The sequence below is a fragment of the Mycteria americana genome, chromosome 23 (genome assembly GCF_035582795.1).
Source record: "Mycteria americana isolate JAX WOST 10 ecotype Jacksonville Zoo and Gardens chromosome 23, USCA_MyAme_1.0, whole genome shotgun sequence".
Classification (NCBI taxonomy): Eukaryota; Metazoa; Chordata; class Aves; order Ciconiiformes; family Ciconiidae; genus Mycteria; species Mycteria americana.
Window position 1 is genome coordinate 5138154 of NC_134387.1, and position 19890 is coordinate 5158043.

Sequence of the window (19890 nt, forward strand, 5' to 3'; positions counted from 1 at the left end):
GTGAACTCCCCAGGTGGCTCTTTCAGCGAAGAAACGGAACAGAAGTTTGATCACTTCAGCGGACTCATAAATAACAAGGTGTCCACCCGATAGAACAGCATCGCCTCCCACCCCACTATTTAAAGAAGCGAGGTTTCCTGCTTCGGTGATTTCCCTAACCACTGCACAACAAAGAAAATCAAGCAAACAATCAAACTCTAAATTAGCAAGGTAAATTATTTTCTAGAGATGCCTTCCTTCCCAGTTTAGGTGCTCAGACCACCATGTGTCTCTTGTAACTCCAGTCCCTACTACTGAGGTAGTCAGGAGCAGGCTTTTAAATTCTCCTTGGCTCCGTATCTTCACCATTCCAGCCTTCTCCACCAAGATTTCTCCCTCCGCTTTGCAGCGCCATCTTTATTCACAGACGTAGGTCCAGGCTGCAGCAAGCACAATTTGCCTTTGTTTGGGTACCAACAACCTACATATGTCTTTTTACCATTCATTTCCTTCAAGGCATTAATCTTGGTATCTTTAAGCTCTTTGACTCAAGCTTGAACGCACCATTGATGCAAACGCCTCCATTTGTGACGCTGCTTCTCGAACACAGCTAATCCTCAGTACTGCCATGTCATTACTCCATTTTAGCAAAGAAATACAGGAAAGGGGGAAAAAAAAATTGGAGCAGCTTTTTCTGAGCAGAACAGTATAAAGCATAATTTAATACTGCAGTGAAACTCTTGTATTCAACAATCAACTCCCAACACAATCTCTTAAGCGGAGCAGCTAATACAGAACTGTTTTCTACAAGTGCATCAGGGCTCCATGAAGCTACACCTCCCTCGTAACATCTAGAAGACTTTGCAGGTCTCCTGATGATGAGTCCACCGGACTGTGAATTTCCATTACACAGTAAGCTAGTCACCCGATAGATTCTCCGTACATCTAAACATGACCTTCTACGCTGGATATTCACTCTGTCTTTTCTTTAAAGGATGAATTTAGTTAAGGCATTGTATCATCACTGTACCTTACAGAGGTCACTTCATGGCTTTCATCATCAGGGATCCGGACCTGTGCTGTCACAGACCCACCTGTGTAAGTTGTCTTTAAAAGGATTTTTACACTTGGTAAATTCATAATGGTGCTAAGTGTGTTCCTCTGTTTGTTTGAGGACACACGTTGCTACGGATTTTCAGACACAGCTACTTGAATAAAAATGTTTTACCCAGAAAAATGTTTTATATGCCATTTGTGTATTTCTACTCCATGAAAGTTTAGGGCCTTGTTCACAATTCCTGGTACTGAAGTTTCTTCTCCCTCTGTGTTTGTACGGAAGACTTCTACAAGCAGCTACAGTTAACTGAATACTCACAGCTGACCGTTTCAATCCACAGGGGGATTGAAACTGGCTGCATCTAACTTGTGCTCCCATAACCTACCTCACAGGGATGTTGTGAGGCTTAAAGAATGCAGAAGTCTTTTGCTAATGCCTGTTAGAGTATTTCTGTCATTCATCCAGTGGCCCAGATGGTGGCATCTAGCAAAGGTTTTTAGCCTACTGTACGTTGGAAAACTCCATTTTGTTCTCAAGGTGCCGGGCTGTGTAGCAAAAGCGGAGTCCGAGCTGTGTTGGCTGCTCTGTTGCTGCTGCCACAACAAGGTGTCTTGCAGCATATCTTAACACCAGGCTCTGGGCAAATCAGAACTGGCAAGTTTCTGGTTTTCTTTTCCTTATCGGTGTATGACAACTTTCCTTGCTAACAGTGCAACAAAGCAAGTCAGGCTCTTTAAACGCTATGGAAATAAGGAAAAACCCTGAAACTCGCTTGCATTCAATGCTGGTCAGTTTTGTGGGGTATCTTAACAATAACAGTACAACAAAGTAAACATTGAACAGATTTTTTTTGACTCCTGCAGGTGCTCTGCTCTTGCTTACAGCTGAATTTTGGCCAACAAGATACAATTCCCTTCTTCTAATGCCTTTTTTTTTTTTTTTTTAATTGTAGAGCAGGCTTTTCTGTAAGCAGCCTTACTTTCTGCACGTGCCCCAGTGAGTAACAGATGCTTTGAAACGGAGTAGGGCAAGATGCTCTCCATAATGAAGAGCTAACAGCAACCCTCCCGGGGCTTAGCTCTTGAGCTTAAGATCTCATTAACAGTAAACTTTTTCCCTTCCCAACTTTAGAAAGAAAAGAGGGTGCTAATCCATAAGAGAACATCCCCGGGGCAACTCACTGCTCTGCATGCAGTTTAATATCACAGCCATGCTCATCTATACATCTTTTTTCAGCTGAGATGGTTTATTCCTCCTGGTCCAAGCTTTCCGGCAGGAGCACTTCGCTGCCTGAGACGCCCTGCTGCTTGTGCTTCAAACCCAAAGCCCGGGTCACCAGCCTCTTCGCCACTGCAGTGTCAGTCTGGGGTCTTTCTTTTGCAAGGTGGAGGAGCTCTAGGTAAAAATGGGTGAAAATCATTAAGTTAGTGCTTGTTCAGGAAGAGTCTTGTGGCTAAACCGTAGGACTGGCAGACAGAAGGGGCTGATTTCTATTTTCTTAGTTCCTCTACAGAATTAGCCCAGGAACATGAGCAAATCATTCTATCCCTATCCAGTAAATTGCCTTTTCTTTTAGAAAAGAATTTGTACTTCAGATTTTTCAATGACAGTTCTACAAGCTCTTGGGCTATGATTAAGCTCCAGGCCTCTTCTGCAGTGGTAGAGAGAAGCCTTCCCCCTTCGCCTTCAGGAACAGCGTCCTACGGTTCCTGGCAAAATTCAGCAAGTCGCATCTCTGAGAACAAAATGAAGGCACACGGTCCAACCAATTTATCTATGCACAGGAAAGTTTGATCGTAATTTAGACTAATCAAAACCAGCAGTCTAAATTAAATCCTTAAAAAGCAGCAAGGAAAAAAAAAATCTGCATTTTTTAAAAAATAGCTAAATATATCAGATGCTTTGGGAAAGCCCTTTGGCCAGTAACCTCCATTTTCTGGTAGACACCTGGCTTGCTACAGTTTCATCTTGCAAGAATACACCAAAACTTTCCCAAGTCCACAGTAGTCTGGATTTGGCGATTACCTTATCATTTATCAGCAACTGTTTGCAAATTTATTATCCAGTTAGCAATGGGGGCTTTGCTTGCTTTTTCAGAAGTTTTATTAATAAAGGCAGCCCAGCCGCAGCTTGGAAAATAAAACTGCCACTCTTTCTTGACAAAGCTCAAAAAAAAAAAAAAAAAGAAAAAAGAGACACTGTCAGCTAATTAAGATCCAAATTTGTATTTGGAAAAAAAATTGCTACTTAAACTGAATACAAACAGAGTTTATATATAACGTTCCCCAGAAGGAGTTAATATCTGATTCAGAAGTGTGCCGATAGGCTACAGCAACGAGAATCGGGAAGTGTGAATGAAAATGGATAAAGGGGAGAGTGCAAATCATATCCAGTTCTTTGACATTTCATTTAAATCCAGCAGTCTTAAAAACCTCAGGAACTTCTAACTGTGACAGTGTCCCTTTAAAGCATGAATACTGAAATTTGTTTCAACTGCAATGTACTGTAGAAATAACAGTATAGTTGTACATTCAGCAAAGTCTCTACTGCTACAAGATTCATGGCATTTCTGTACTGTGGCAAGTATAACTGATTACAATATGATTTTAAAAGGCAATAAAATAAATAAAACAATGTTAATGGCTAAGCTTAACAATTTTTTTCCTTCACCTGATACTGAATAAAATTACACCAACCACAAAGTGTAACTGCTATCGGTTTTGTCTCATCTATTATCTTTAACCGTGCAGCAGAGTAACAGGGCAGAGAAGCTTATGGGCAGGCTTGTGGCGTTTGCCAGGCTTTGTCTTCCTGCAGCCGCTGCCACAGCTCCGCCCGTCTGCCAAACACTACAACTCTTCACTTAAAAACTTCACATGAGCAAAGCAAATAACACAAGAAAAACTAAGCCTGAATTTCAGCAGATGGCTTAGCTGGAGAGTAAACAAAAAGCAACAGGATTTGATGCTTTTTTTTATTCAGTCCTTATATAGAAGGGAAAAAGAGTGACTGAAAACTTAAGCATAGGTAACAGCTGCAGTTATCTTTCCTGTAAGTAGTATATGATGTAGTCTCGTTCTGCAGATTTGTCTCTGGCATCACACGCCTGCCTGTGCCAACCACTCATTCCTGCTGCAGACAGGCAGAACCCAGCCTTACTGATGCAGTAAGTTTTAACAGGGTAAAACGCTGTAAAAAATGCATCTGCGGGCTTTTACTGAAGGCTCTACGCAACAGCTCGCTGTCCTGCAATGCCAATAAAGCTATAAAAAAAAAAAAAACCCAAACCAAAAAAGAAATACTGGTCCTTAATATATATTTCCCCATTTAACTTGTCATTGTGACTGCTCAGGATGTAGAAGACTGGTAAACCAAGAAATATAATACTAATACTAATTTTAAAAAAGATTGTCTTACTTGGTCGTTGAAGTGCCTTGATCTTCGACTGCTTTGTTGCATGGATCAATGGGCGAATCTTTAAAGAAGGGTAACGTCGCCCCAGGGCTTGAGATGCTTCAAAGAACAAAGATTGCTGAAGTTAGCAGACTGAATGTTGGTGGCTTTGATAATAAAAATCAGTACCTGGTGTAATAACAGTGAATAACTTGAGCTTCAGCAGCTGATGCGTTACCTCAAGACTCGTACTAAAACACCTAAACTCATTCTGGTCACCTCAGGCTTATAGCGCACGTTCTTCGCACAGGAAGAGTCCCAAGAAAATAAAAACACGTTTTAAAAGACAACTCTGTCATTATTAGACTAAATGCCAAGAAAAAAAAAAAAGCGTAAGCTTTTGGACTACATACGCTGCTGGATGGGAACTTCTCTTGGGATGGCTCTGACCTGAGCTTGGGGCGTTTGTCCCCGAGAAGGTCAGTTTGCCAGGAGGCTCGGTGCCTGACCTTGCACGCGTAAGCTCCCCAGGAGGTTATTGTACACTTGCAGGAATTTTGTCTAGTTACAAAAGGAAACAAAAACCTGAAGTGGCAAAACAGATGAATTTCTAGAAATGCAGCGTGAGTATACAAAAGGCGCCCTGGTTATTATCCAGGCCAATTAAAAACCTGCTGTTCTTGCAAAGCAGTTTCCACACCCCACCACAGTAATTCCAGCTTCTCAAGCCTTAAAAGCCTTTCAGGTTTGAAGCGCACAGGAAGAAAGACGTGACGAGCCGTAACTACCTTTGGCAACAGCTTAGCAAGGCTCAACAGACACACGCTGCAAACCACCGCGTCAGTACGGGGTCACGGTGCAAGAGCAGGGAAACCCCAGCAGCTCCGCGGGTCCCTCAATCACAGCCACGAATCGAGTCACGCTACCTGTAGACACGCTGGAGAAGATTCCCAGGGCGTGCGTATCATCGACCCACTGGATTTTGAAACCACTCTCACTGAAATGAAGAGATAATAGAATAATATTCATTAATAAGAAAGAAAAAAACCCCTATCACACAATAAAACCCATTGGCCACCTCAGTTAAAACCCATCGGCCACCTTAGTATTGCTATGTAGACAGCTGGTGCTTTTCAAAGCGTTATAGCTGGTTTAGGTGAGGGGAAAGAGAAGGAAAGGAACAGAAGAACATTAGATGTGCTCCTTTCAAGGCCACAATGTATGGTTACCCCATCAGCTGCCCCCAAGAACTCTCCTTTTCCTCCGAAGAAACCCTTGGCCAAAATCAATCTCAATTTCAGGGACTGTCTTATAACCCAAAAATATTGTTTGTCATTTAGGTAGTGCTTTACAAACGCTACCCGATTGCTCAGACGTCTACGATAAAAAGCAAGTGATTTATAAAAGTGGTTTATGAAGCTTAGGGTGAAGAGACAGATGTGAAAATCTAATAAAGCATCAGTGGAAAATGTGAGTTTGGGAGCAGGGAGTTCAAAGCTTTTCCTGCAGCACGGGAAATACAAATACAATCGACTGCTCGGATTAGATCCGTCAATTTTCAGCTCAGCGCTCTCACAGCGAGTGGAAAAAAAATACATTAGAGGAAACACACACACAACAGACAGCAGCTTATTAAAAATGTAAATCATGTTTTTTAATTTAAGGGACCCATAGGGGTGCAGTGTTCACATCTAATCCGCCAGGTATATCAAGAGAGGAGGAGGATGGTGGGAGGAGAACAGGGAGAGGTGCCTACAGACACCGTGTCCTCGCTGCACCGAGCACCATTCATCACTAACGCAGCGCTGAACTTTGTTCTGGTCCTGCTACTAATCCAATGCCAAGGCTCTGGTCCCTGTATTTACATAATAAATCTTATCTCCAACAGCAGGATTGAGCCCTTTTTCTTGCAAAGACTTGTGTAAGCACGTAATTTCACTCAAGCACCAGGACGCAGTAACAAAGAAGCTCGCAGCAAGCGCCTAAAGACTCTCACTGAAGCCAGAGCAGCAGGAACAAGCCTGCACATAGATAACTGTGTGTATGACAGAGTCCTGAAGAACCGGTCGTGTTTTAAATCATGCGTGAACCGCAGGGAAGTGTCCTTTAAGGCACAGAAAAAGAGTGGAAGACATAAGGGCACGAAGGCGAAACTAAAATTCAAAATGCATCAGATTCTGTTGTGCATTTGAGTGTGAATACTGCTCCCTTCGTGCCCCTGATGTGCTCAGGCTCTCAGAGGTACTCACTGGAAATCCGAGAACGCTTCTAACAGGTGCTCCGTTTTCAGCGACGGGGAGAAGTCATAGATTTCAGTTACGTGGCCAAAATCCCCCTCGCTGAGCTGTGCATCTCCGTAGCTGGAGTAATCAAAGCTGATCTTCTCAATGCTTATGTCCTTCACGGTTAAATAACCCACAATCTGAGAATATAAACAAAAAAATTAAAAAGAAAAAATCAGACAAGGTTTCCCTTCAAAGAGCGATCCTCCAGGGCCCCACCTCGGTCCCCGCAAACCACTTCTGCGGCCACACTCCTGCCAACAGGTTCAGCAGCCGCCTGGGGCAGCCCCGGCACAGGGACTCTCCTCCCACGGACTAGTGCCTTCCCCTCAGGTCAATCCTGAACAACCCTCTTTTCCCAAAGTCGCTCCCCACGGCAATACCCATAGCAAAACGCTACCTCTGCAAAGAGCTCCGCGGTACAGTCGTCCTCGAGGCTGCTCTGCCCGCGGACGGCCACGCTCTCCTCTTTATCGCCTGCGGACAAACGCAGCTCACGCCACACTGCATCGGCCAAGCGCGAACGCTCCTTGTCCTCCTCTTCGGCCACGGGCACCTCCCCGCTGCGGTTCTGCACAGGAGCATCCACCCAGCGCTCGTTCTGGTCCTCAGGAGCTGATGGGTCGGCACCGTGGACCGGCTCAGGTGCGGCCAGAGGCTCACTCTGGGCTTCTGGGGGGTTCTGGTTATGCTCCACCTGGGCAACGCTGGGGCACTCTTCATCTTGGCTTTCCAGTTCGGAGCAGCTCTTGCCTCCCTCCCCAGCACCGGCATTCACAAAGTCCTTGCCCTGTTCTTCGGGTGGTGACACGTTTCCACCGCTCTCCAGGCTCCTGGCAGCAGTGCAGCTCTTATCTTGGTTTCCCAGCACCAGTGACGTTGCACTGGGCTCTGCTGCAGCCGGGTCTGTACAGCAGTTACTGCTGCGACTTTCTGATAGGGAGGAGTTTTTGCCACACTCCACTACGCCGGCATCCTGGCTGTTTTGGTCTTCAGCTTGCAGCTGGCACAGGATTTTGCTCCCTCCTGGTATAATAGTGTTGTTGCAGCTCTCATCTTGCTCTTCTGCTTCAGTTGGGTTTTTATCATGTACAGGAGAAAGGGAATCTGAACAGTCTTTATCCTGACTTTCCTGCCCAGAGAAATCGTTGCTATTCTCTAACGACGGGACATCCGTACAGCACGGAGGACACTCATCGTTTGCGTCATCATTACTTTTTCCTGAAACACACTCTTCGCCAGGCTCCTGTTGCTTGCCAAGGGCCAAGGAGACACCACCTGGGCTGCCTTCAGACTCACCCAGTTCCTCCTGGGCGTCCCCGACTGAAGCTTTAGGGCAGATCTCTTCTTCTTGTGCCATATCCCCCCCTGACTCGGTGCCAGCCGCTGCCGGGCTCTCCTGCTCCCCCCATTCTGCTTTCTTGCGCATCGCCTTGGGGACATACAGGGCTTTATCTGGCTTCTTCCTGGGCGGCCTTTTTATCCTGCCAGACCCCACGCAGGCTCGAGAGTTGTCACCATGTACCTCCCCGCCGTGCCGCAGCCTGCCGCCTCGGCCTCCCCGGCCCCACGGCTGCGGAGGTCGCTGCGGTCTCGGTGGGTTGCTGCTGGGTTTTTGGTCGCTAGTCTCGCTGGGCAGCCTGGGACCAAGAGAATGGCGGGATGTGAGTGGGGAGCAGAGGAACCCAAGTAACACGACATTTGCAAAAGAGAGAGAGGAGGAAAAGCATCAGATCCGCATCGAAGTCAGCAGGTAGGGAAAAAAAAAGACCCCCTGCTTCCTTAATGATTGGGATATGCTATCGATAATAGACACGCTCCTCTTTGCGGAGAAGCGCCACGCAAACTTTGTGCTTGTAAGCTTGAACAAAAACCCCACGGCCATAGAAAGAGAAGCACTGTTACGGTACTCCACCATACCTTACGGCCGAGTGACAGATGACCGTCCTCCTCCTCCATCCTTCTCCCACAGAAAAGCTGCTCAACAAATCCACGTTGTCCACGGTGCGATGGATCAGGTACCTGAGGCGACTGGACAGAGGGGGGAACAGGAGCACCCTGAAAAGAGAGAGGGGCCGGGGGCATCAGCGACTTGCAGGGAGGAAAAGGACAGGAACGTAGCAAGAATTTATTAACCTCTCTTCCCCGAGTCATTCCCAGTGTAGGGTTTAAATCCAAGCCCAAAAGCCAAGCAGGACTTTCTGGTATTAAAGAGCCAAAATCCCTTCTCCATCCTAGATGTCTAGACAGACGCGCTCGCTTTGCACGTAGCACCGGGAGCGTGGGGCGGCTGGGACTGCCTGGTGCCGGGGCCTTTGCCTGGGACTCTCGTTCCCGCCTGTATCCGTGCTGGGAATGGCTGGAAAGCACCGGCAGAAGGCTGCTACCGGTCCCCTTCCTCCCAGTCTGAGTGCACTCCAGAAACCAGCAACTAAAAGAATACGAGCGGATGAATAAACACCACAGTCGATCTCATGGCATTTAGACACATTTTTACAATTCCGGTTCCGTTCCTGAGCATTTTACAATTGCACGTGTACTTTCTCTGCCAAACATTTTTAAAAAAAGCAATGAAACAAATATTTAAGCTGGCAGGAAGCTGAACTAAACAGTCCCACCCCTGCTCCTGTCTGACACCCTCTTTTTGGCCATCTCAAGGGCTTCAAAGGTCACTAGATCAGGGACTAGGTCCAGTTAAATCCAGCCTGCCTGGCCAAAGAAAAACAATGCAGCAATCCAAGGCGATGGAGTTTGCTGCCGTGGAGGAGGATCTGGTGCACAGGAAGCCCTCAGCAGAGAGGGAAAACGAAACAGTTTGATTATGAAACTATTCATTATAACTCCTCAGGCTGACTAGCGAGCTAGGCCAGACCGGGGCTGGTGCAAAAGCCACCAGCGTCCAAAACAACTCTGCTTGAAGGAGGATGAACGGAGAAGCACGCACGGCAGAAACCCTGCGCCGATCCTTGGCCCGCAGGGATGCTCCGGGCCAGGCTGGAGCTCTGCAACCAGCCAGACCTCGCAGCCAGGCTCCAAACGCTGCCGCTCAAACCCAGCCAGTGTTTTCACCTCTGAGAACCGATGCAAAACAAGAAACAAGAGTCACAACGTGCCATTGCTCTTGGGCGGCACGTGCCATCGCCCAGGGACCGCACGCGCCAGCGGGGACGGCTCGCTGCCGTGGCAGGGCACCTACCTGTGGTGCTGCCCCTGCAGCATGAAGTGCTCCAGCTCCTCCGTGATCCTGCCCACGAACTCATCCTCGTTGGGCGAGAGGAAAACGCCATCCATGCAGCGCAGCGCCAGGGTGGCGGCGGACAGGAGGCCTGCGGAGGGACAGGGCCACATGGAGAGCCGGCTGCAAGTTCCCCTGCCCCCATGGGTGCCTAGCACCCCTGCAAACCTGACTCGCCCTCCGCGCAGCTCCATGCACCCGGCTGCAGCCCTGACCCCCGCCCTCTGCATCCAAGACCCCTGGGCAACCCGTGCACCCTCAGCACCATGTGCTGCTCTGGGCACCCTGCTGCACCCCATCCCTGTCCCTGTGCCCCCCCAGCATGCTGTGTGGCTCTGTGCACCCCTCGACTCCCCTGTGCAGCCGTAGCACCCCATGCTGCTCTGTGTACCCCGTTATCCCCCTTCCCTGTGCACCCCCAGCACCCCGTACTGCTTTTTGCACCCTTACCCCCTTCCCTGTGCACCCCCAGCACCCCGTACTGCTTTTTGCACCCTTACCCCCTTCCCTGTGCACCCCCAGCACCCTGTACTGCTTTTTGCACCCTACTGCCCCCTTCCCTGTGCACCCCCAGCACGCCGTGCACACCGTTACCCCCTTCCCCGTGCACCTCCAGCACCCCGTGCTGCTCTGTGCACCCTGCTGCACCCCACTCCCTTCCCCGTGCACCCCCAGCACCCTGCGTGGCTCCGGGCACCCCTCGAAACCCCCGCGCACCCTTTACTGCTCCGGGCACCCTGCCACCCCCCTTCCCTCTGCACTCCCAGCACCACGTGCAGCTGCGGGCCCTGCTGCCCTCCCCCCTTTCCCCTCTGCACCCCCCCCGCGTGCTGCTCTTTGCACGCTCTCACCCCCCCATCCCCCTGCACCCCATCCCCCTGTGCTGCTCTGCGCACCCTGTTACCCCCCCCCCACTTCCGCGTGCACCCCCACACCCCCTCCCGTGCACCCCCAGCCCCGCTCCCGTGCACCCCCCGCTGCACCCCCCGCTGCACCCCCCCCCGTGCACCGTGCACGGCCCCGTCCCCGCGGCCGGGCCGCCCCCGCCGCGCTCACCGCCAGGCCCGGCCGAGCGGCACTTCCCGGCGCGGCGCCTGCGCCCGGCCCCGGCCCCGGCTCCTCCCGCCGGGCAGCGCCGCCCCGCACCGCCCCCGCCCCGGAGGCAGCGCCCGCCCCGCGTGGGGAGCGTGGGGACCGTGGGGAGCCGCCGCCCGCCGGCCCCGCCGCCGCTGGCCTCCGCAGGAGAGCGTTCTTCCCACGCGGGCGGCGCGGCAGCCCTGGCCCACGCAGAGGCGGCGGGGGAGGGGGGGAGGTAGCGGGGGCGGCCACGCGTGTCCAGGGAAGCGCTCGGAGCTGGCGCTGGGAATGGGGGCAGCTCCCTCCCGGGGAGGGGGGGGGGGTCGCAGAGGCCGGGGCTGGTTCCCGGGGGCACGGCCTGTCCACCCAAGACGCCAAATCCTGCAAAAGCCCCTTGTCTTTGGTGGGGGACTCGCCCTGCTCCACGGAGGCAGAGACACACACCACCTAGAAGAGCTTTAAAGTTGGGACATCTTCTGCTTGCTCCTTCTGAGCTCAAGGGTCCTGTAATTCCACCCTTTGTCTGTAACAGCAAGAAATAAATACTAATGCTTTTCTGTAACGGCACAGATTCCTCCAGCCAAAAGTCCCAGAGATTTTAGCCATCTTGTCTCCTTTTTTTTGGGAGATCACGGCGCAAAGCAGTTAAAGCAGGCAGAAGTAGCCTCTGATGCTGAGAGCCCAAGTTTTGGGATGACTAACCAGAGATTTGGGCCTGTTTCAGGAGCACCAGGTGAAGCCAATGAGACTTAGAGGTGCTCAACGTTTCTAGGTGTTCTCCTAGTTTCACATTCCTTCCTTAATGCATAAATCCTGCAATTTGCCCCAGGTGACAGTTTCTGGAAGAGTAAGGGTCTCAAGAATCGAAAACATTGCACAGAACAGAACCCAGGGCAGCATCACAGCGCCTGACGGCTTTCCCAGGGCGTCATCCGTCCCCCAGCTCAGCGCAAGCGTCCCTGCTGCTCCGCAGCACGAGCGGAGATGGTCACGACACGGCCCTGAGCTGCTCCCAGCTGAGGAATCACTGCTGTTCAGCACGGGAGCAAGGTTGATGAAAACGAACCGTGCAGTTCGTTAGCAATACGTTCAAAGGTAACTAGTGACCCTCGTTATTTCTCTTGTAGGAGCAGAAAAGAACTCCGGGCTCCTTTACACGCTCCGTGCGCTGCAAGAGGCACGCAGACAAGTCCGGGGCAGCACAGCTGGTACATCAGAGCCATCCCCACACTGGTGCCGGGAGAGATTCTGGCCTTGCCCTCACAAAAGCCCCCTCGGCAGGGTTAATCTCTCCTGCTTCTCCCCCCGCCTTAGCTGACTGATTGCTCGAAATTGCCATCTAGATTGAGAAAGCCAGGCCTGTGATTTCACAAGAGCTTCTTGCCAGGCTTCTCCAAGCATCCGGAGACCCTCGTCCAGTCTTCACCCCTGTCTGGAGCTGCTTTCCTTGGAGACCAACCCTGGCCTCTGCCTGATGAGAAGAGCAGCTGATGTTTCCAATTTGAAAGCAAAGCCAGGCAAGACAGCAACCTACACCAGCCACATCCCATTCCCCTCCCCTAGCTCCCTTTTTCTGCTAAATCCATTCCCACTAAACCTGAAAAATCACTTCGGGGGCAACAGCCATCCCCTGCCCCACGCTGGCCACCCAGATACGTTCCTCCTGCAACCCAGCCGGGAAAGGAGCGGTGGGCACGACCTCTGCATCCATCTGCTGCAGCAACTGCACCAACCACTCGCACACGGTGAATTCCCAGAGTCTTCCTGCCTGCCCCAGGCTGACATAATAAAATGTGCATTGATTTCATGATTGCATAGAGTAAGACAGCGCCCTTTTCCCAGCCTTGCAGCGTCCTTTCTAACCTATGCGGTTACAAGCAGGGCGGCACAATTCCAGCCTAGGTTTGAGACACAAAAGCTGTGCTCCCCTTTTCCTTTAGAGCCAAGGCTGAGATGACTAGCCCTGAACGCAGGACCAGCAGCTCAGGCTTCCAAAACGGGAGCTACCTCCGCTGCAAACCAGCGTCAGGGCACGTGGTGCCACGGTCCTGTGTCTGCAAAGCACAGCAGTGCTGGCAGCGAAGTCCCCCCCCTACACCGCTGCTGGCATTTACCTGTGAGCAGAGGTGAACCACAGACCTTTCTCTCCACGGCAGACTCTCCAGCAGCAGTTTTGATCGATCTGCTGTGTCTCGTGGTAACCGCGCTAAATGTCTCTGGGGTGCTTGCTGTTCATCATTGCAGCAGGAACTACACGGGGAAAAAAGAAATGAGGAAAAACCCTGCAGAGCTCAAAGGAGCCTACAGCCCACGGCCAGAGCCCGAGCCCAACAGTCCCCTGGGAGGATGGGACCACACGTGCTGTGGCTTGAGAGAAATAGGATTTTTATCTACACAGGGCTGGGGAATGGAGGGGGAGCTCCAAGAGCGGGCAAAGCACAGCAGTGAGACCTGTCCAGAGCAGGGGCCAGGGGCAGCTCAGAGCCCCCGTGCCAGGGCAGCCACCTCTGCCCCCAGCCGGGTGCCGTTCAGGTCCTCCCTCCCCAAACACACAGCTCCTCAGGCTGGGAGCCGAGTCCCGGCCATCCCGACCGCTCACCTCCAAGTCGCAGCCGAGTCCCAGCAGCCCTGCCCCTTGCCCGAGCGCTCAGGATGGGCTGCCAGCTGCTGCCCCTTCTCTCTCAGGACCAGCCTCCAATTTCCATTTAAATTGAGATTTTTAATGCTCCTTTTCCCCTAGTCCCTGTGTATCCAGGCTTAGCAAGCGGCTTCAGACACTTGAGTTGTGCCTGATGGGTCCTGGATACCTCTCCCTAGTTAATGATCTCTCTCCATGTAACCAGGCACCTAATGAGAGAACGTTGGGATCCCAGTACTTCCACAGCAGCAGAGGGACGCTCAGAGCATTAAAGATGCCAGTTTGTTACCTTACTCCGCAATCCATCTCGCACTGAATTGGATTTGAGCACCTATTTACTCATTTTATTCTTAGCTAGGACTGCTAAGACCCATCTTCACAACCTGGCTGCAGGGTGAGCCAACGCTGCTGCCCCCAGTTCACCCACAGCAAAAGCAGAGCTCCAGAAAGTGAACTGGTTTACCCGGGATTACAGGGCAGGACAGCAGAGCTAGCAACAGCACGCATGAGTCCTGACTCACACTCCCTGCTCCAGGATCAGCCCCAGGAAGGAATTCATTGCACTCACCTCTGAAATACGGGCAGGGAGGTAGCAGTACGCTGCACGACTTGAGGATGGTCGGAGGAGGATGCTTCCCGGTGGAACTGCAAAGGAGACCTGGGCAGGAGACGCATAGCAGGAAAAAAAGAAACCCATAGCAGGAAAAAAAGAAACCCATAGCAGGAAAAAAAGAAACCCATAGCAGGAAAAAAAGAAACCCATAGCAGGAAAAAAAGAAACCCATAGCAGGAAAAAAAGAAACCCATTCCAAAGCAAGATAAACAAGGTGTATTTTTGCCAAAGCAAGCCCACGTTACACCATTTTGGAGCTGTTGTCCATTTCCCAGACTGACCACAGAAGTGTCTGTGATGTGCAGAGGCCTGTTCCATAACCTGGAAATTTTTGGTTGAGCTCATTGTCACCACCTCGTCTTTCCTGATGCCGATGCCAGGGCGGTATCAGCCATCCACGTGACCGGCCAGGCCACAGGTCCCAGGTAAGGGGTCCAGCCGGAGGGAGCTGGTGCACCACAGCGTTGGTAGAGGACAGCCCCAGTGCTTTGGAGCTGGGGACCGTTGCAGTATTCCCCAACACAAGTTAAATACAGACAATAACTGGACAAAAAAAAAAAAAAAAGGATCGTATCACCCTCTCCACTGTCTGTCTTTTGCAGGTTCACCCCGCAACTCATCACGGATAACAGCAATACATTGAGCTACTTGCTTTTCTCCAATCTCTTCACAAAGAGTCATGGATTAAGCCCCAGAACCTTGCCACGAGATGAGTATCAGTAAACTCTTCAAAAACAGGGAGGCCAGGACAGTACTGCTTTGAAAAAAGCTGGGTATTCTGACTCCCTTTCGCCACCAAGCCAAGAGTCCTGAAGTAAAGCACAACCATACTACACGTGCTACAACACCTGCTTTTAGTGTGGGAAATCATTTTATTTATATATATATATGCTGCAATATATATATACACACACATATATATTGCAGCAATGTTCAAATGAAGTCAGTCACGTTGGGCCTCCCAGAAACGTGCCAGATCGTCCCCATCTCAGAACAACAACTCCTTCTCTAAGTTAGGCTCTACCGTCCTCCCGGAGCTGAAAAGTTTTGACAAGTCTCAGTTTTGACAGCTAGCCACCGCTGCCACACAGGGAGATGGTTATAAATGAAGTTGAGCACTTATCAGTGCTTCCCCAGCAAAATCCAAGCGTCGACCTTGGAGATACGGTGAGCTCTGCTCCCCTCCCACGCTGATTATGCTGTAACTTGACTGTAATTGGGCTCTATTTAATAATTACCGTTACTCTGTAATTATCACTTTCTGATTTTTCTCTTTGTTAACGTTTGCCGGGGGGGGGGGGGGGGGGGGGGGGGGGGGGAGGCTTTTCTGCTGTGCCAGAGAGCTAAAGATGTCTCGGATTCAAGACGACATGGATGTGCCGCTTGCTGCGGCAGTGTTTAACCAGGCACCGATCAAAACACGTTTCTGAAGTCACTTGTGTCACAGCCGGGGGCTGTTCACTTGCTGTTTCTACCCCCAGCTAACCAGACACCAGCTCCCATCCGAACAGCAGAGGCTAATTAAAGAGTACAGGTGAGCAGGGAGTGCTTCTTAAGAAGCCATTATTATTGAAATGAGACAGCAAGGGAGGCAGTGTGGAAGGATCCTTAATGAAATGGGGGAGGAAGGGAATTAGAGGGAGAACAAAGTAAAAGGGGGAAGAAACAGCCTTGGAAAAGGAGGGGGACCTGACTGATGGAAGATGTGGCGGAGGCGCAGAAAGCAAAACAGCAATGTTCTTGCTTTAACATCTGATTTTCTCCTCTACCCTCAGAGTCTGAAGGGTTCAGACACTCTCATTCCCAAAGGCTTCAAGCAAACGGTCCAGCATCCTGGGGCTAAAACACAGTTCCTGTTCATCCTAGGCTGCTGTGCGCGTCCCAGCTTAGAGAGGCTGGCTCTTGCTCCAGGGGCCAGAGCGGACCTTTAGCATGCCAAATCCTTCCCTAATGAGCAAGCGCCCAGCAACATGCTCCAGATGAGCTGCTACCAAGCACAGCCTCAGGGCTCCAGGAAAGGTGGCTGCATACTTGTCCAGACTTGCAGGATAATTTGCCCAAGCAACCGAGACACAGTTAGAGGTGAGCCTAAGAGAGTTATCCTAGCAAGGCCATTACCTCCTTCCTGCACAGCCCACCAGAAATGTGGGTTTCCCTAGCTAAAGGATGCCACGCAGCACAGCACCGTCCCACCAAGCCCAAGGCAGCATGATCTAGTCCTGCCAGCGGCAGTTACCACCAAGTAAGCAGTTGCATTTGGCTCGTGCCCGTTTAGCTGCCTTGGGCTGATGGCCTTTTGGACACGGGCAGTGGCAAAACCAGCCTCTCTCCCCACACGCACAGATGCGTTTTTACTTCACTGCCTACAGAGGAGAGGCTCAGCAGACCACAGAAGTCTTTGCTTTCTCAGCTGAATTCCCAACAAGAGTGGAATTCAAGCCCTTGCATTTTTGTCTTTTGCAGAAAGCATTCTTCCATGGGTCAACTAGAGAGAGCAGCAACATCACCCACCTGGGCTGGCTCTGAAACGGTGAGTTACAAAAACACATATCTGAACCCCTTGAGCCATCTGGAAAAGTCACTCTGACTATTCCACGCTTAATGCAAACTCCTGCCCAGACAGAGAGTACAATATCCACATTATCCTCAAACTCCTCAGAAAATAGGCAACTGCAATAGCGTCCCCGCTTCCATCTCTCCCCGAGACCATCCCACCACCCTTTTCCCAACCCCGTCTCAATCGAACGCATTGCTGGTGAAAGGTGTAATCTTCTCCAGCGAGACAGACATTTCACGCTCCACGTGCATCACCGCAGGCAAGGCATCCGCAGGGCAGGTGTTGCGAGAGGGCTCGGAGACCTGAGAAACCTTGTCAAAGGACACCTCATTGCTTTCCATCTGCAGAGCAGCATGGGGGAGAAGCTGGGGGTAGCTGAGGGTCACCACTTCCTTCTGATACGTGGTGTCATGGTGGTAGGAGACCAGCTCGTTGCTGAAGTTCACTGTCTCCACTGCATTGCTGGGGCAAAGGCAGCCACAGCCCAAGATGGTTGCAAAAGCTCTCCGGAAGTCTGCATTGAAGGCATAGATGATAGGATTGAGGGAAGAGTTGGCCCAGCCAAACCAGACGAAGATGTTGAAGACAGTTTTGCTGACACAAGGTAGCTCTCCTGGCTCAGGTAGGTCAAGATTACAGAAGGGCACCACGCAGTTGAGCACGAAGAAGGGCAGCCAGCAGAAGACAAAGACGCCCATGATGATGGAGAGGGTCTTGAGGACCTTGGTCTCCTTCTTGAAGGAGTTCTTCAGGGAGGTCTCATGAGGGCAGTCGCTGCTGGGGCAGTTGTGGGCATGTTCCACCACCCTCTCCAGGGAGGAGATCCTGCGGATCTGCCGCTGGGCAATGCGGAAGATGCGGGTGTACGTCACAATCATGATGGCAACAGGGATGTAGAAGCTAATGAGAGAAGATGAGATGGCGTAAGTCCTGTTGAGGCTGGAATCACAGTTCTCCTCCTCCCTGGTGACATTAAAACCTGGCTCCTGTTGGCTAAGGAGCTCACGATCCTTGTGCCACTTCAGCTGCACAGGGATGAAGGAAATCAAAAGGGACAGTAGCCAAGCCACTCCGATCATGATGAAAGCCACGCGCTGCGTCATCTTCCTCTCATAGCGGAAGGGGTTGGAAATAGCCCAGTAACGGTCCACGCTGATGATGCACAAATTGAGGATAGAGGCTGTGGAGCACATGATATCAAAAGCCACCCAAACATCACAGAAAGCCCCAAAGGGCCAGAACCCTGCCACCTCGGTGGCAGCCTTCCAGGGCATCACCAGTACAGCCACAAAGAGGTCAGACACTGCCAAGGAGATAACGAAGAAATTGGTGACCTTAGAGCGCAAGTGTCTGAACTTGACCACAGCCACACAGACCAGGGTGTTGCCCAGGAACGTGGAAAGGATGAGAAGGAAAAGTAAGGCAGCTGTCACCACACGGAAGGACAACGCGGAGTTGCCTTCCTCTGCCCAGCTCTTCCTATTGCTGGTGTCATTGATGACATCCTGCCCATGTCCTTCTGCGGAGGAGTAAAAACCATCCATGGGTTCCCCTTTGTTCCAGTCCCTTGAGAGGTTTCACAGCTGTTCAAGTCCCCATCAGCATCCAAAACCCCTTTTTACTGCTCTGCTGACATCTCAGAAGCACCAACTGCAATCCTCCCAGCTCTCACACCCAGCCAGATGACCCAGCACAAGGAAAAGCGCTTGAAGCTCTCACTCCTTTCCAAATCTCCTGCTGACAGCGTGGCGTTTGTTTTTTTTCCCCTCTTGCCTCCCACCCCACTTTTCTTTGCAGCCTGCCACTCACAAAGAGCCAGCACTCACCTCCGGCACTTGAGCGAGCTGGGAGGGCTTTGCTGCAAGCCTTCCTCCCTCTCCTCTCTCAGAAGCTCTTCATCCGTTGTTGATCTGGTGCCTGCTACAGAATCCCAGTCAACGCCTTCTGCACTGGCCAGGCTGGGACTTGCTGCCAGACACAGGAGGGACTCGAGCTCTCTGCTCTTGCAGACGGACCTTCTCTGCTCATAAAACAGGCTGCTCTGCTGTCTGCTCTTCCTCTGTTGCTAATTGCCTCTGGACTTCACACAGGTGAGATCCTTCTCTGCCCACACACCAGGTCTCCTACTCACCAGGTCGGTCCTCTGCGAGCTAAGAAGAACATGGCATTGGGAATCCACAGCTGACAGGGTAAGCTGCTTGGGAATTAGGTGATAGGATTGAAGGGGTAAAATAACAAACAGTCAAGTGGGATTTGAGGGTCTTCAATGCAAATCAGGATGGAAATTTAGTGTGCTTGATCTCTGAATAAAAGACTCCTAAATTGACTGCACAGGCACGGCAGCACGGCTCAGATATATGACCCTAAACCAGTTACGCCCCCCGTCGCAAGCTGCCCAGCTGCAAGTGGTGCAAAACTGGCATTTACTTTCCACTACAAAATTCCTTCAAGTCCACAGGAAAAAAAAAGAAAAAAACCACACCGACCCCCCCCCTTGTACAAATCTGAAAGTTTTTTCTTTCTGAAAGTATCAGACAAAGCAGTTTTCAATGTTTCTTTCAGTAGAGGTTATGTGTAGAACCAAAGAGGATGCTGAACATCACTTTGGTAATTTTTTTTATCCTGAATAAACATGGGCATTTTCAGTAAAGAGATATAAATCAGCTTCTCTTTCAAGTTCATCATTCTTTCTTTAAATTTAATGCCTAAGAAGTTCCACATTAGCTATCACCTCAGCAATCGACTGACAGCTGAAAACATTAACCAGAAAAAAAAATCAAGATATCTTTCCAGCACAGTACCCAGCCCTGTCAGCAGAGTGCTCACCCCCAAGAGGTCTCCTCGCTACCCTCACCAACCATTCCTCCGAAAGCACAAGAACAGCTCTTCCTCCTCGCTCCTGTGCTCTGGTACAAGGGCTGAGCAGAGCGGGACAGCCCCAGCCTGCTGCCTCGCTTGTCGTGCCAAAGGCGGACACGCAGCCTGGTAGTCTGCTGGGGCTGAAAGGCAGCAATCACAGGTGTCGTGGTACTGCAGAACTGGGGGCAGATCTGGAGGAA

General features: G+C 50.9%; 3 protein-coding genes across 5 annotated transcripts in view; 1 reads left to right on the top strand and 2 right to left on the bottom strand.

Annotated features, from left to right (window-relative positions):
- LOXL2 (lysyl oxidase like 2) overlaps nucleotides 1-3230 on the top strand; it is a 55344-nt gene extending 52114 nt beyond the window's left edge. For 2 of the 3 annotated variants that reach the window (XM_075523429.1, XM_075523430.1), the window contains one exon: nucleotides 14-3230. In XM_075523429.1, coding sequence (XP_075379544.1) covers nucleotides 14-93 — 80 coding nt within the window. In that variant the 3' untranslated portion in view covers nucleotides 94-3230. The remainder of the gene's footprint in view (nucleotides 1-13) is intronic. The other variant, XR_012778673.1, reaches the window with a different exon arrangement.
- On the bottom strand, nucleotides 682-11084 carry R3HCC1 (R3H domain and coiled-coil containing 1). The gene is made up of 8 exons (XM_075523431.1): nucleotides 11003-11084; nucleotides 9908-10037; nucleotides 8632-8769; nucleotides 7112-8351; nucleotides 6679-6851; nucleotides 5356-5426; nucleotides 4454-4549; nucleotides 682-2431 (listed from the first exon to the last, which is right to left on the bottom strand). The coding sequence occupies exons 2-8, from the start codon at nucleotides 10000-10002 to the stop codon at nucleotides 2283-2285; spliced, it is 1962 nt and encodes a 653-aa protein (XP_075379546.1). The 5' UTR covers nucleotides 10003-10037; nucleotides 11003-11084; the 3' UTR covers nucleotides 682-2282.
- Nucleotides 11085-14440: 3356 nt separating this feature from the next.
- On the bottom strand, nucleotides 14441-18564 carry LOC142419994 (D(1) dopamine receptor-like). Its single transcript, XM_075523434.1, has one exon. It carries the CDS (start codon nucleotides 18373-18375, stop codon nucleotides 17011-17013), a length of 1365 nt encoding a protein of 454 aa, XP_075379549.1. The 5' UTR covers nucleotides 18376-18564; the 3' UTR covers nucleotides 14441-17010.
- Between the last annotated feature and the right edge of the window lie 1326 nt (nucleotides 18565-19890).

Bases quoted from the DNA above. Each gene is read 5' to 3' on its own strand.
- R3HCC1 (XM_075523431.1), bottom strand. From the start codon at position 10,002: ATGGATGGCGTTTTCCTCTCGCCCAACGAGGATGAGTTCGTGGGCAGG. The intron at 6,852-7,111 runs GTAGCGTTTTGC...TTATATTCTCAG, and splicing joins CCGCGGAGCTCTTTGCAGAG to ATTGTGGGTTATTTAACCGT. The intron at 5,427-6,678 runs GTGAGTACCTCT...TCTTCATTTCAG, and splicing joins GAAGCGTTCTCGGATTTCCA to TGAGAGTGGTTTCAAAATCC.
- LOC142419994 (XM_075523434.1), bottom strand. From the start codon at position 18,375: ATGGATGGTTTTTACTCCTCCGCAGAAGGACATGGGCAGGATGTCATC.